Below are 16,909 nucleotides of genomic sequence, written 5' to 3'. Positions count from 1 at the left end.
AGATGAGTTTAGACTATGGCTGCTGACATTGCTTATTTTGATAATAATAATTCTATGAATGTTATAGAATTTATATCATCAATTTCATCATCAATTTTTTTTATATAGCGCCAAATCACAACAAACAGTTGCCCCAAGGCGCTTTATATTGTAAGGCAAGGCCATACAATAATTACGTAAAAACCCCAACGGTCAAAACGACCCCCTGTGAGCAAGCACTTGGCGACAGTGGGAAGGAAAAACTCCCTTTAACAGGAAGAAACCTCCAGCAGAACCAGGCTCAAGGAGGGGCAGTCTTCTGCTGGGACTGGTTGGGGCTGAGGGAGAGAACCAGGAAAAAGACATGCTGTGGAGGGGAGCAGAGATCGATCACTAATGATTAAATGCAGAGTGGTGCATACAGAGCAAAAAGAGAAAGAAACAGTGCATCATGGGAACCCCCCAGCAGTCTAAATCTATAGCAGCATAACTAAGGGATGGTTCAGGGTCACCTGATCCAGCCCTAACTATAAGCTTTAGCAAAAAGGAAAGTTTTAAGCCTAATCTTAAAAGTAGGGAGGGTGTCTGTCTCCCTAATCCGAATTGGGAGCTGGTTCCACAGGAGAGGAGCCTGAAAGCTGAAGGCTCTGCCTCCCATTCTACTCTTACAAACCCTAGGAACTACAAGTAAGCCTGCAGTCTGAGAGCGAAGCGCTCTATTGGGGTGATATGGTACTACGAGGTCCCTAAGATAAGATGGGACCTGATTATTCAAAACCTTATAAGTAAGAAGAAGAATTTTAAATTCTATTCTAGAATTAACAGGAAGCCAATGAAGAGAGGCCAATATGGGTGAGATATGCTCTCTCCTTCTAGTCCCCATTAGTACTCTAGCTGCAGCATTTTGAATTAACTGAAGGCTTTTCAGGGAACTTTTAGGACAACCTGATAATAATGAATTACAATAGTCCAGCCTAGAGGAAATAAATGCATGAATTAGTTTTTCAGCATCACTCTGAGACAAGACCTTTCTAATTTTAGAGATATTGCGTAAATGCAAAAAAGCAGTCCTACATATTTGTTTAATATGCTTTTTGAATGACATATCCTGATCAAAAATGACTCCAAGATTTCTCACAGTATTACTAGAGGTCAGGGTAATGCCATCCAGAGTAAGGATCTGGTTAGACACCATGTTTCTAAGATTTGTGGGGCCAAGTACAATAACTTCAGTTTTATCTGAGTTTAAAAGCAGGAAATTAGAGGTCATCCATGTCTTTATGTCTGTAAGACAATCCTGCAGTTTAGCTAATTGGTGTGTGTCCTCTGGCTTCATGGATAGATAAAGTTTGGTATCATCTGCGTAACAATGAAAATTTAAGCAATGCCGTCTAATAATACTGCCTAAGGGAAGCATGTATAAAGTGAATAAAATTGGTCCTAGCACAGAACCTTGTGGAACTCCATAATTAACCTTAGTCTGTGAAGAAGATTCCCCATTTACATGAACAAATTGTAATCTATTAGATAAATATGATTCGAACCACCGCAGCGCAGTGCCTTTAATACCTATGGCATGCTCTAATCTCTGTAATAAAATTTTATGGTCAACAGTATCAAAAGCAGCACTGAGGTCTAACAGAACAAGCACAGAGATGAGTCCACTGTCTGAGGCCATAAGAAGATCATTTGTAACCTTCACTAATGCTGTTTCTGTACTATGATGAATTCTAAAACCTGACTGAAACTCTTCAAATAGACCATTCCTCTGCAGATGATCAGTTAGCTGTTTTACAACTACCCTTTCAAGAATTTTTGAGAGAAAAGGAAGGTTGGAGATTGGCCTATAATTAGCTAAGATAGCTGGGTCAAGTGATGGCTTTTTAAGTAATGGTTTAATTACTGCCACCTTAAAAGCCTGTGGTACATAGCCAGCTAATAAAGATAGATTGATCATATTTAAGATCGAAGCATTAAATAATGGTAGGGCTTCCTTGAGCAGCCTGGTAGGAATGGGGTCTAATAGACATGTTGATGGTTTGGATGAAGTAACTAATGAAAATAACTCAGACAGAACAATCTGAGAGAAAGAGTCTAACCAAATACCAGCATCACTGAAAGCAGCCAAAGATAACGATACATCTTTGGGATGGTTATGAGTAATTTTTTCTCTAATAGTTAAAATTTTATTAGCAAAGAAAGTCATGAAGTCATTACTAGTTAAACTTAAAGGAATACTCGGCTCAATAGAGCTCTGACTCTTTGTCAGCCTGGCTACAGTGCTGAAAAGAAACCTGGGGTTGTTCTTATTTTCTTCAATTAGTGATGAGTAGTAAGATGTCCTAGCTTTACGGAGGGCTTTTTTTTTTATAGAGCAACAGACTCTTTTTCCAGGCTAAGTGAAGATCTTCTAAATTAGTGAGACGCCATTTCCTCTCCAACTTATGGGTTATCTGCTTTAAGCTGCGAGTTTGTGAGTTATACCACGGAGTCAGGCACTTCTGATTTAAAGCTCTCTTTTTCAGAGGAGCTACAGCATCCAAAGTTGTCTTCAATGAGGATGTAAAACTATTGACGAGATACTCTATCTCACTTACAGAGTTTAGGTAGCTACTCTGCACTGTGTTGGTATATGGCATTAGAGAACATAAAGAAGGAATCATATCCTTAAACCTAGTTACAGTGCTTTCTGAAAGACTTCTAGTGTAATGAAACTTATTCCCCACTGCTGGGTAGTCCATCAGAGTAAATGTAAATGTTATTAAGAAATGATCAGACAGAAGGGAGTTTTCAGGGAATACTGTTAAGTCTTCAATTTCCATACCATAAGTCAGAACAAGATCTAAGATATGATTAAAGTGGTGGGTGGACTCATTTACATTTTGAGCAAAGCCAATTGAGTCTAATAATAGATTATATGCAATTTAGATTTTTTTTTCATAGCCAGGTATCTCTGTGATGACCTTCATCTCAGGCATTATTATGTTACTACGCTGGGTGGGAAAAGTAAGCTCATTCTTGATGAGGTCAACCACAAACAATGTCCCTGCACCATCAAGCGTGTTACTGAATCACTGTCATTCAACATACGGAGAATGTCTCTCCTTCCTCTCTGTCTTTACGCCATTTTGTCTGGTTAAGACACTCTCAGGCTTTTTAAAAGTCCTCCTCTCTCCTCTTAACAGTTTTGCACCTTAGGAGCTCTCTTAAGGCCTAAGTCGCTTTGTGAATATCTTTTATCTTACCAAGAGAAAATTCTAAGAAATGTCCAAGATATTCTAAGATTTTTCTTAGAATACCATTTTCATATATATATATATAGCCTCACAGCAAGAAGGTTGTGGGATCGCTTCCCACATGGGCCTTCTTGTGTGGATTTTGTTCATTCTTCCTGTGTTCACCTAGGTTCCCTCTGTGTGCTCCGGCTTCCTCCTACTTCCAAAGACATGCATGTTAGGTGAAGTGGTAACTTTAAATTGACCATAGGTGTGTGAATGTGTTTGTCTGTCTATATGTGGGCCTGCGATGGACTGGCGTCCTGTCCAGGGTGTACCGTGCCTTTATCCTGTGTCTGGAATATTTTTGGCTACAAACATAAATCTCTTTTTTTTTAAACACTAAGAGCCTGATTTACTAATTACCCCCATTACACATAGCCAGAATCATGCAGAATGGCGTCAAAATGGTGAATCGGCGCACATCCAAAAGTGTTGGGTTTCAGTTCCAAAACATTCTGACAGCCATCTGTGAGAGTCCACACAGTTGGTCAAAATCGGTCGGCGAACCCCGAGTATGTTTGCACATGTTCAAAACCCTCCGGGTGCTGTCGAGATGGGACACAGCGCTGCGGATCTGGACAGGCTGTTATATCCATAATTGACCTTATAGTACAGATAATATTCCTCCCCATGGGCGACATAAATAATGTGAAATATTGTGCTCACCAGATCTGCGACACTACGGTGGCTGGCGGGCAGGTGCACACACTGTCACACATCACGTCAGAGGCTCAAAGCTGAATGGATCTCACCCCAATTATTGCTTGATCCCATTTAATTCTGTTGGACATATGACATGGAACTGTTTCGCCATGACAACATATGAAACATGAATCTCATCCCCAGTAGCATTTTGCAGCACAGTGCCTCAGGAGCCAGGACCACATAGCCTGTGGTGGAATGTTGTGTTGTAAAAAAAAAGAAGGAAAAAAAAAAAGAAATTAAAGTTTGCTGGAAAGGCTGTGTCTGACGAATAGTGGGAAAGCTCATTGCAAACTTTTAATTAAAGGTGTCCTTTGACTCTCAGCAAAGGTTCGCTGCGTGTACGCGCACATGCACATGCACACATGCACACGTGTGCGCACACACAGCGAAATTTAGCTGGCAGTAAAATTCAGCATCAAAAGCTGTCCAGTGACAGCTGAGCACACATAGCGGCTTTTTATGAAAACACACACACACACACACACACACACACACACACACACACACACACACACACACACACACACACACACACACACACACACACACACACACACACACACACAAAAACATTCATTGTAAACATTGCCCATATGTAAAAAGTTAACTTCCTGCTTGTTTTCTTAAGAATAAATGTCTCCATGCTTAGCAAGTGGACCATACACAGGCAGACATATTGGAATCTGTGTGGGACAAAACAGCTGCACACAGGATGCACAGCATGTGAAGACAATCATGTACATAAATATTGCTGTTCCATTCACAGTATTTAAGCAAACTGGTGAATACTTATGCTATTACAATAGAGTTCCTCTATTACAATAGAGGAACAATAGAGGAATAATAGAGAGTGTACGTGTACTGCCAGTAGCATACTGCTGTGGCATGAAAGTAGCACCCTTGCAGACAGGAAGGCACTGGGGAGGGTCGTGAAGGTAGCAGAGAAGATTATTAGGGCCAGGCTGCCAACCATTGGTGAACTGGCAGAACAGTGTTGCTTGTCCAGGGCAAGAAGGATAATCAGGGCAATTTCACATCCCTTTAACAATCTGTTTTCCCCCCTGCCCTCAGATAGACAGTACTGTAGTCTGAGTTACAAAACACGCAGATTCAGAGACAGCTTTTACCCAACCAACATAAGACAGTTAAATACAAATCGATAGAAAGAACTGTGCAATATAGAATGTAGCCTATGTAGCATCTGGTAGCAACTTTATCCTTGTAGCATCTTCATATGTGCAATATCCCGTGTCCTTTATTTATTTTTTGTATGTTGTGTATACACACATACAGAGACAATAGGTCAATAGGTTTTAAAAAAGTATTCATCACTATCACACACCTTGGACTGGTATTCTGTGCTTTCATCTGTTAATGCAGCGCATCGATATTTTGTTCAGTGACAGCATATGATGTTTTTAAGGAATGGCAATAAAAATGAGTCTAAAATGACTGATGTTGTGCAAAAATTTTATTCATCCTGTGCAAAACTTGCATGTTTTTGCTTTAGTACCATTCAGGGTTTATCTTATAGTAACTTATAAATAGTCTGTTGATTTAAAAATTGTCTTAAAAAAAAATCTAAATTTCAGTCCCGGTGTAATTTTAAAAGGTAGTAAGACAATCCTACCGGCAGATGTCGCTATTTCACTTCCGTGCACACACTGCACAGGCTGCAGCTCCTCTCCTCGGATTGAGTGGACTCTTTTTCTATGAGAACACAGGGAATGGGTCAGAAAGAAATAGAGGTGGGCAGAGGTGTGACTGAGTAGGCAGAGGCAGACACACTCACGACCAGCGGGGTATTTACTATAAATTATTTATTTAGATTTTTTTCTTAAGGGAAAGCTTGAGCTTAGTTTTTCGTGCGTAAACGTGACAGGTTATGCCAGTTCTTAGAAGTTCTGCTGCACTTACAGACCGACCAAGCATTTCATATCGAGGTAGTGTCTGTGCATTTTAGGCAGTGTTTTATGTTGCATGTTGCGTTCAGACTTTTAGGGACACTTCTGTGCTGTTCATTTTATTATTATTTTTTTTTTAATTGGACCATCTTAATTTCAGAGTAAGAGTCACGGCGCTGCACGGATTGCAATGCTCAGCATTCTGGAGGTTTGGGTCACCTTAGTGACAGTTTGTGCGCTGACCCGGGGGGTCTTTGGAGGGTACGGGTTGAGCATGTTCGCTGCGCAATCCTCTCCTCCGGACCCGTGTTACGATGAGAACGGGAACCCTCGGAGGTGCATCCCGGACTTTGTGAACTCCGCTTTCGTGAAGGACGTGCGCGTATCCAGCACCTGCGGGAGCCCCGCGACCAGGTACTGCGTGGTGGCAGAGAAGGGAGAGGACAGGACGCGGGACTGTCACACGTGCGATGCCGCCGACCCCAAAAAGTCCCATCCGCCTGCGTATTTAACGGACCTCAACAACCCGCACAACCTGACCTGCTGGCAGTCTGAGAATTACGCGCAGTACCCGCAGAACGTCACGCTCACCTTGTCACTGGGTAAAAAGTTCGAGGTCACTTACGTGAGTCTACAGTTTTGCTCACCCAGACCCGAATCCATGGCGATCTACAAGTCCATGGACTACGGCAAATCGTGGGTGCCTTTTCAGTTTTATTCCACGCAGTGCAAGAAAATGTACAACAGGCAGAACAAGGCGACGATCACCAAGCAGAACGAGCAAGAAGCCATCTGCACGGACTCTCACACGGACATGCACCCGCTGACAGGTGGCCTCATCGCCTTCAGCACCCTGGACGGCAGACCGTCAGCGCACGACTTCGACAACTCTCCGGTGCTGCAGGACTGGGTGACGGCCACCGACATTAAGGTGATCTTCAGTCGGCTTCACACTTTTGGAGACGAAAACGAGGACGACTCGGAGCTGGCCCGAGACTCTTACTTCTACGCCGTGTCGGACCTGCAAGTCGGAGGAAGGTGCAAGTGCAACGGCCACGCATCCAAATGCGTAAAGGACAGAGATGGGAATCTGGTCTGTGAGTGCAAACACAACACGGCGGGTCCAGAGTGCGACAGGTGCAAACCTTTCCATTATGACCGTCCCTGGCAGCGCGCCACGGCCAGAGAAGCCAACGAGTGCGTCGGTAAGACATTTGATCCTTTGACTTTAAGCATTCCTTATTAAGATTTAATAAAATAAAAAGAGTGTTATTGCATAAAAGTACAATTCTTAATCGAGTCCTGCCATTACGCACAGAAATTACGCACCACCACATTATAGCTCTCACTCGGAATGAAGCATGAACACAGTTGGCTTCATCACAAATTTCATCACGTTTCAAATTTCTCCAACAAATGTGTTTTTATGCCATAAAACCAGCATCTTTTTCCGTCAACAAAATTAAAATCAAGATTGCCTGTAAATTAAAATTGCTTTGCTTGCACACTAATTTACAAACGTCTCAGTTTATTAAGCGTGCACACTCTATAGACTTGAATTTTTTGAAAGTCAGTACTTCTTAATTTGTAAATGTAACAAATAAAATTAAAGACGCTTTCTTAAAATTGCTTATTCAAAACGAATTTGTCTCTTATACACAACTGAAATGTGCGCGCATTTGTGACAAATATATTGAGTTAAAATAAACTCTAGGTATTTCAAGCTGTAAGAGAGGCTTAATTTGTATAATCAAAGTTTGAAAAGCTTCTGAATCAGTTAATTCGCCTGCATTATAAATGACATGCTGCAACAGCTTGTCCTGTCATATACTCTTTACGCATGGAGAACTAAATTTTAAAAGTATGGTTTTCTTAGTTTTAGTGTTATATTATCTGAGTAAAGCCCTCAAATTATTATTTTTCATCATATTTCTAAACACTCAGAATAAATTCCTCAATAGAAAAGAAACGACAGGAAGTTATTTCAATAAACAAGTGCGCCCGTGCCCATGCGTAATTACGCATTTGACCAGTGCGGTGTCGCTTTAATAGTCAGGAAACGTTGCGGCTGCACGGAGTGACTACAGGGGCGTGTCGTGCTTCCATAAGCAGGTGCCGTTACAAATCGGATGGGCGATTAAGGCGGTTTTATTGACATTTTTGGCACGTAGAGTATAAACTGCCACTTCAGACCCAGGAGAAGGACAAAGCATGAGGTCACTTAGGGGGGAAAGTACTGGAGCAAAAAGATTTGCTGCACTTGCTGTTGTTTTCTCTTGATTATTGCACTTTTCCCCAATTTGCAGACATATTAGATCAAAGCGTTCCCTACATACAAAGAAGGCCAAACTCTCTTGCAACAGCAGATTTTATTTTCCCTGATGTTTATTTACAACAGCTCAGAGGTCTTGTACAAACAAAGCTGAAGCCCAAACGCCCCCGGTGCTACACCGAACCAAACCTGGAACAAGTCGGTTTGGTTTTTGCCATGGTTTGCTCAACCAAATGGAACAAGTGAACAAGTTGTTCCCTTTGGCCTCCGCTTTTTGCTTGTGCAAAGCCAGCATGTGTGTATTTTACTAAAACAAAAGCTTGTCACTTGCAGCATCCATCTCGCTGTCAGTGGGAGGCCCCCTTTCACCATTTCTGCTTTTGTGCACGCGGTGTCATCAGATAAAACCTCAGTGACTGCGGAGTTGGGGTGGAAATAATAAGGGCCTGACACAGCAGCATGAAAGAAGACCCAGAGGAGGGGTTGTTTCCATTGAGCAGGAGGTTCATATGGTCTGGCAGTGGGGATGCAGAGCGCTCAGTGCTAATGAGCTTCTCCCCTCTGCTGTTGTGATGTGAAGATACTGAGAAAAGTGAAAGAGAGGTGTGGTTATGGGAGAGTAGTTGTTTACACTTGATGGCAACAGGCATCCAGGAAGTGAGGCAAAGTCACATTCCCATGACTTTACATGGACGGATGGTAACATTTTGTCAAAAAGCAATTGTATTGGCAGCAGAAATTTTCACATTCCTATCAGCCGATGTTGCATAACTTGGAAAGTTGTCCATAAAACATGAAAGAATGTATGTAAGCTCTGCATTTGTTTAACTCATTAAGGCTGATGGAGCTAAAATTCACAAAAAGTTCCCATTCCAAAAAAACACAAAAAACAAAAAACAAAAAAAACAAAAAAACAAAAACATCTTGTTATTGCATTATTATGTCACAACATTCCACAACTTCTAAAACACGTCTCGATTGCACACTCAGTTTTTACACAGTCCCAACACTCCACAAAAACAGCAAAAGCTGGAAATCATATAGCATTCAGAGTAGTTCTAACAAAGTGTTTCTCAAACTTTTTTCAGACCAAGGACCATTTAACCAATAAGAAAAAAAAATCTTGTGGACCAACTCCCCAAATATTCAAAAAGAATAGGTCTGCTTACCGCTCCAATAGTATATTACAACAGTATTTTACTATCTGTGATACATTGGAGTCGCTTTTAAACATTTTGGCAACTCAAATAATAACTCAATCAACATTTACTTAAATATATTGCCCTTTACAACAACCAAAAGGTGACTAAAATACTTTACAATAAAACCAAGAAATAAAATTAGCAGGAATAAAAGCAAACATACAAAATAAATAAATAAAAAAATAAAAAAATAGAGATAAGAGCAAAAATGTTACAGTTCTCTTAGGTCAAGCATTGATTTAAAAAGTGCTAGGTCAGTAATAGTGCATATTCTTATTCCACACTTTGGGGCCAACTACTGTGAAGGCACGATCACCCCAAAGCTTGTATTTTGACCTTTGGTCTTCTAAGAAAAATTGACCAGATGACTGCAATCCCCTGTTGTATTTGCAGACAGTTAAAATCTTGGGCATGCTTGTGCTAGCATTCTTTTTCTTTCTTTTCTTTTTTTACTCTTTTATTGTGCTTGTTTGTATCTTTTAATTGTGCTTTTTATTCTTTTAATTCATTCTAAACTGTTTTTGAATTGTTTTGTGTGAGGCGCCTTGAGGTGGCACTGTCGTGAGTTGGCACCCTATAAATTGAATAAATTGAAATTGAATTGAAATTGAATGTAAAATGGGGCATGGCCATTAGTTGTTTTCAAAACAAATATTAAAATTTTAAAACTGATTCTAAAGTGAATGCAAAGCCAGTGGAGTGAATAAAGTAAAGGGGTAATACAGTGGGGCCAAAAATTATTTAGTCAGCCCCTGATTGTGCAAGTTCTCCTACTTAGAAAGGTGAGAGAAGTCTGTAATTTTCATCATAGGTACACTTCAACTATGAGAGACAAAATGAGAGAAAAAAAAAAATCCAGGCAATCACATTGTAGGGTTTTTAAAGAATTTATTTATAAATTATGGTGGAAAATAAGTATTTGGTCACCCACAAACAAGCAAGATTTCTGACTCTCACAGACCTGTAACTTCTTCTTTAATGCTGCATTTAACGATGGTATGTCACGAATGCCACAAAGTATACATTCTTGGCCGCTGATCACAAATGTGATGATTCGGAGCAGAGGTGTCAAGTGTCCTCAGGAACTGTTGCAACCTGTTACCACACATTACGATTAATGGCATGTGTTGATGGAGAATTATCAGGAACCATTACGCACTGTGAAGAATAATGTTCTGCGTTGTTGAGCGCTGTTGCGCGCTATCGCGCATAACAGCACATCATTGAGTTCTGTCATGTTGTGAATGAGGTGAATTGTCTCCACACACACACCCATATTCATCCAGCCGTCAGTTGCTGAACAATTCAGATCGCTCCAGTTTATTCCTCAAAATCCACAGCAGAAGAACTTTGTGATTGCATGCTTAGTTGGGCTCTGTGCCATGGAGTGGTGCAGAGAGGAGGAGGAGATGGAGAGAGCCAGATGTGTGGCTCCACGAGGTTCTCATCTAACGCATTTTCCCAAACATCAGGCACATACAACAGGTGCAACACCTGCAGGAGCGCACTGAGGAGCATTGGAATGAGACTTTTAGCCAACTTAGTGTCACTGTCCTTCTTCAGCATACTGCAGCAATGAAACTGAATGTGGTGCACCAATGTTTAATTGTGCACATGTCAGAGAAGAACGCTGTCACGCTCTATTAAGGATCACTGCTAATCAAGATGGATCACCACGCTCAGTTGCGACCTCCATGACATGAGGCAAAATGAGGGTGGTGCGTGACATTCACGGAAGATTTTTTGACAACCAAAAACATGCTCCACGAAAATCACAAATATCACGCACCAACACTATTAAGAAACCTATTCAGATGCATTAAGTCACGTTAAAAATGTCAGGAATGTGCCAAGAATGATGCAAATATGACATTCGTAATTCGTCTTGCTTATGTGTAAAGGCACCTTACCTGTATTATTGTTACCTGTATTAATGGAACCTGTTTGAACTCGTTATCTGTATAAAAGACACCTATCTACAGCCTCAAACAGTCAGACTCCAAACTCAACCATGGCCAAGACCAAAGAGCTGTCAAAGGAAGAAAATTGTAGATGTGCACCAGGCTGGGAAGAGTGAATCTACAATAGTCAAGCAGGTTGGTGTGAATAAATCAACTGTGGGAGCAACTGTAAGAAAATGGAAGACAAACAAGACCATTGATAATCTCCCTTGATCTGGGGCTCCATGCAAGATCTCATCCCATGGGGTCAAAATGATCATAAGAACAGTGAGCAAAAATCCCAGAACTACATGGAGGGACCTGATGAATGACCTGCAGAGAGCTGGGACCAAAGTAACAAAGGCTACACATTATGCAGAGAGGGACTCAAATCCTGCAGTGCCAGGCGTGTCCCCCTGCTTAAGCCAGTACATGTCCAGGCCATCTGAAGTTTGCCAGAGAGCATATGGATGATCCAGAAGAGGATTGGGTGAATATCATGTGGTCAGATGAAACCAAAATAGAACTTTTTAGTAAAAACTCAACTAGTCATGTTTGGAGGAAGACAAATGCTGAGTTGCATCCCAAGAACACCGTATCTACTGTGAAGCATGGGGGTGGAAACATCATGCTTTGGGGCTGTTTTTCTGCAAAGGGGACAGGACGACTGATCCGTGTTAAGGGAAGAATGAATGGGGCCAAAACCTCCTTCCATCAGTGAGAGCATTGAAGATGCAACATGGTTGGGTCTTCCAGCATTACAATGATCCCAAACACACCTCTCGGGCAACAAAGGAGTGGCTCCATAAAAAGCATTTCAAGGTCCTGGAGTTGCCAAGCCAGTCTCCAGACCTCAACCCCGTAGACCTCAACCCCAGTGACAGCCCCAAAACATCACTGCTCTAGAGGAGATCTGCATGGAGGAATGGGCCAAAATACCATGGAAACCATGGAATCGTTTGACCTCTGTCATTGCCAACAAAGATTATGTTACAAAGTATTGAGTTGAATTTTTGTTATTGACGAAATACTTATTTTCCACCATAATTTACAAAATAAATTCTTTAAAAATCCTACAATGTGATTTCCTGGATTTTTTTTTCTCATTTTGTCTCTTATAGTTGAAGTGTACCTATGATGAAAATTACAGACCTACAGAAGTAGGAGAACTTGCACAGTCAGGGGCTGACTAAATACTTTTTGGCCCCACTGTATGTTCACAGCTAGAAGTGTTCATTAACAAGACGGAGATGCACAAGACTGGTTAACACCATCATAAAGTACATTATGGTAATTTCGTCTTGAGTAAATGAAAGCATAAATAGCCACCTCAAGATTGTGTTTATTAAGGAAGGGCTTTATTTTAGCCAGAATATGAAGCTGAAAAAACCTTCTTTTACTCCCAAATTCTTAACAGCTGCTTTTAAATAATTCGCCAGAAGTTAAAATATGATATTAATTTAAGATATGATATTTTATCAATATATGCACAGAACAGTAGGAGTCAGTTGCAGAACATCAGTGGGCCACAGACCACTCTTTGAGAACAGCTGATTTACAGCTGGGTGGAGTGAGATGATGCAGCTTAGTGTCTTGTTCAAGGACACAAACAGGTAGCCTGAAGCACACACTGGAAATTGAACCCAGGTCTGCATGTTGGTAGGCCAAATGCTATCCGACAGAGCTGCCTGCTCTGTGCAGGAGTGTAAACAGGTTTCAGCACATTATCATACCTTTACATCTTATCTGTTTGAGAGAGAAAATTTATCAGCTTGTTTCTACTCAAATGTCCTGTAGGAATCCTGTAGCAAAATAAAATCTTATATAGATCCTATAAGTCTCCTATAGGATATTGAATGGAATTCCATAGGAAATCCGATAGGATCCTGTAGGATTATCACTAATAGAAATCATATATGATGTCTGATAGGACTTGGACAACTTTTTCCTGCAGGAAAACTGCTATAATCTTAAGGTTTCTTCCTATGGAAATTCCTGTAGGAAATAGGTTTTATATGATTCCTAAGGAATTTCCTGAAGGCTTTCTTTATGAGTCCCTATAGGAAGAAATTCTAGGATTCTTACAGTTTATTATAGGTTTCTGATAAGGAAAATGTTCCAGATTCTTATAGACATCATATGATTGTTATTAACAAGAATCCCACAGGATTCCTAGCATTCCTGCAAGAATGTCTGAGTAGGACTTTCCTTGAATTAGATGGGCAGTAGCTTGGTAGTAAAAACAAAAATCAAAAAAACAAAAAAGGGCTTAACAGCATATTGTTTCTACTCCAAAACAGGATTAAACTCTGTCAAAAATGATGAAGAATATTGAGGAGTTCAATATTTAAATCACATATATAGAATCCCAGGTGAATATGAGCACATAGGAAACCCAAGTAATATCTTTCATTGAATATGTTAATTCCTTGTGAGAGATAATACACAATGCAACGCTGAAAGGCTGAAAATTCCTGGTTTCTTCTTCTGCATTTTCTTGTACTGTGATGACCCCAAATGTTTCATGCACAAAACATACATTTCTTGCACAAAACATCAACAAAATTATAAATGGATAAAAAACAATGAGAAAAAAGGCTGAATTGGTCCACCAGATACCCATGTAACACGATCCTTTCCGTGATGTCAGCTTTTTCAGGAGGCATTCAACTCCTTTAATGATCCAGTAGGTCGCAGCTTCCATGCTTAGTTCACCTCAGGAATGAGCAAATAACAGCTGTGCGACTCTCCAGTCCCAGACGTCAAGTGTCCTGCCTGAACGAGTTTTAGGTTGATTGCGTTTGGTGTTTGCACACAGTCAGTTGACACAAATGAAGCTTAGAACTTCCAGGTGACAGGATTCTTCATTACGTCATAGCAACCAGAGTTTTAATCTATGATTCCAATCCATTTTTCTGTACCATTTCCAATGCTCCTACCACCATCTGGTGGTTATTGGCTGCAGTTGCAACTGCTCAATAATGGCGTCTGGAGGTAAAAGGGCAAAATAGTGGAATAGACTTGGTGTTTTTGGAAACTATCGCGGCAGACCTGGGGCTACATACTTTGGGCTGTTTTCATAGATTAATGCACGATCATGTTTGATTTATTGTAACCACATTCAGAAACAGTTTCTATTAAGAGATGAATAAAGTAAAGAAACACATGGTTCAGAGCACAAATGCAGACACACAGCCACCCGCACTCACTCACATGGTGACATGTCAGTCTCTCCTGTCCCGGGCAGCTGCTTCATATTCTCTCCGTGTTCGGTGCAGCAATGACCCCTGACAGTCTGGCCCCCTCTCCTCTCCGGCCTGACTGATGGGCTGTGAAGGGAACTGTGGGAAACACTCGCTTGCCAAGTAGGTTTTGAGGCAAGTTGAAAATGGTAGCCTTCGCCGTTCATACATGTAATTTAACACCTCAATTTCAACTTTGTTTTTCCTGTCACTCTGCCATGTGATGTTCTGTTTTATAACGGTAGAGAGTAAATCCATCGTGTGTTGTGCTCTCACGACACACTTCCACGGGTAGTGCCTGCACATGTCTGTAATACCAGGTGGCAGGTTTCATTTGGACGTGTTAGATACGGGAATTCCAGAAATTTTGGTGGGGGGGCGGGGAAGAAGCGTATCTTAAAATCTGTGCCGCATCTGTCCTGTTTTTATCTCAGTGTGGTTTGTGAAAGTGTTTGACGTTTGTTCATCACATGCACAGATCGTTGTAAGTAAAGGCTGACATGTTTGCCACCCACAATGTTGTTAAATCAGGCTGAGATTCCATCAGTTTCCTCATGGCTCTGCTCTCAGTCTGTGCAGCACGTCCCGGTACTCGCTGCAGTAGCTCTAAAACTATCTGAGCGCAGAATCTAAATGCATGCTTACAAATCTCTGAAGGACTAGAAGCCGTGATGATAAATTTGACGTTGGAATAAGAAATGCACAAATGGAAGGGTTGTGTGTGAAAATCCACAATGTAGCCGTCTTTACGTTGTGGAATCAGTCTTGACATGTCCAATTATTTGAGACAAGACGTCTTAAAGAGCAGCTCATTTTCCTGTTTGAACTAAACTCGTTTGCATGGGTTCAGCTCATACGGAGAAGAAACACAAGGGAAAGCAGGAAGAAACCAGACCTGGGCACTACAAGGACACCAGGCCTGTTTTAAAAAGTGCTGTGTGGTTTGAGCCATGATTATTTGAACCCCAAAATACTTAGGGGCCTGGTTATTCCTTCAGCTGACAGCGTCTCCGTACTGGACTGTTCTTTGTCCACTTGGACGTCTGGGACCACTGACACTGTTTCTGCTGATGCTGGTTGTGCTTCCCACCTCCCCTGGGTTGCCAGGCTGGACAAGGCCAGTCCTGCTAAACATATGTGTCTCATTTCAACCTTGCAGCAGCATGTCACAGGAGAGAAGACTTTCTGTAAAGCCTGATGTCATATATTCTTGTAATAGAAGTTGTGCTGTCTCTCTCGTTCTTGGTACTTCAGTTCTTTATTTTTCCGCCCTTGTCTGTCTTTGGCTCATCAGCGTGTACTGGTGCCAGTGGATACAGTCAGCCATTTCCATTTAAAGATGTAATCTTGAGTCATATTTGAGGATTTTGATTACAAAAAATACAAATTCAATAAACAACAGCCAGAGGACATGTCTCTTTCATTGACTTTTTTGTTTTTGTTTTTGTTCATTTCATCCATTTATATGGCGCCAAATCACAACAAAGTTGCCTCAAGGCGCTTCACACAAGTAAGGTCTAACCTTACCAAACCCCAGAGCAAGCACACAGGTGACAGTGGTAAAGAAAAACTCCTTCTGAGGAAGAAACCTCAAGCAGACCAGACTCAAAGGGGTGACCCTCTGCTTGGGCCATGTTACGACACAATTTACAAAACAGTTCACAAAATGAATATACAGGAAATGTTGCCGGTGCACAGGACAGAAGGATTTCAGAAACAGACACCACAGCCATCGCTGGAAGGAGCTGCGCCTCAAACAGAGAGAAAAAAACAGAATCAGGCATCGGAAAGACAACAAATACAGTATAATTTGTCAGCATTAAGCAACAACAAAAACAAAAGAAATAAAATGGAACAAAAAAACAAAAGGGGAACAAACAAACAAACAAACAAAAAAACAAAACAAAAGGGAACAGTCCTAACCACTAACCCACTATGCTACGCACACTGAAAAAGAAGTCTGCTGGATTTACACAATTTAAATATGTACAAGAGTTGCATGTTTCCTCATATGAACAATCAAAAATAAATACTTTTGAAAGACTATGCTGAAAACACCATAGTGCATCTAAAAAACAAGACCTCTCCAGGGAGACAACTGGGGAGCATCCTCACCAGATGCCCAAACCACTTCAGCTGGCTGTTTTTGGTTTAGCCCTGCTTCTCAACCTGTCTTGGAGCCGGGATACTTAATGGAGGAATCTCATTTCTGTCACTTCTATCCACAACATTGTTCTTTTGGACATTACCCATAGTTCATGACCACAGGTGAGGATAAGAGCGTAAATCAACTGGTCAATCAAGAGTCTTGCCTTCTGGCTCAGCTCCTTCTTCTCCACAATGGTTCAGTATTAGGGATGCGAATCTTACAACAACTCACGATTCAA

At 41.2% G+C, this 16,909-nt stretch overlaps 1 protein-coding gene across 1 annotated transcript in view; it reads left to right on the top strand.

Annotated features, from left to right (window-relative positions):
* Window positions 1–5,686: 5,686 nt before the first annotated feature.
* Window positions 5,687–16,909, top strand: part of ntn1b (netrin 1b) — a 119,041-nt gene continuing 107,818 nt past the window's right edge. The window contains exon 1 of the mRNA XM_034190338.1: window positions 5,687–7,071. Coding sequence (XP_034046229.1) covers window positions 6,057–7,071 — 1,015 coding nt within the window. The 5' untranslated portion in view covers window positions 5,687–6,056. The remainder of the gene's footprint in view (window positions 7,072–16,909) is intronic.

Source organism: Thalassophryne amazonica, chromosome 16 (genome assembly GCF_902500255.1).
Source record: "Thalassophryne amazonica chromosome 16, fThaAma1.1, whole genome shotgun sequence".
Lineage (NCBI taxonomy): Eukaryota > Metazoa > Chordata > Actinopteri > Batrachoidiformes > Batrachoididae > Thalassophryne > Thalassophryne amazonica.
This window is presented reverse-complemented; position numbering and strand designations above follow the sequence as displayed.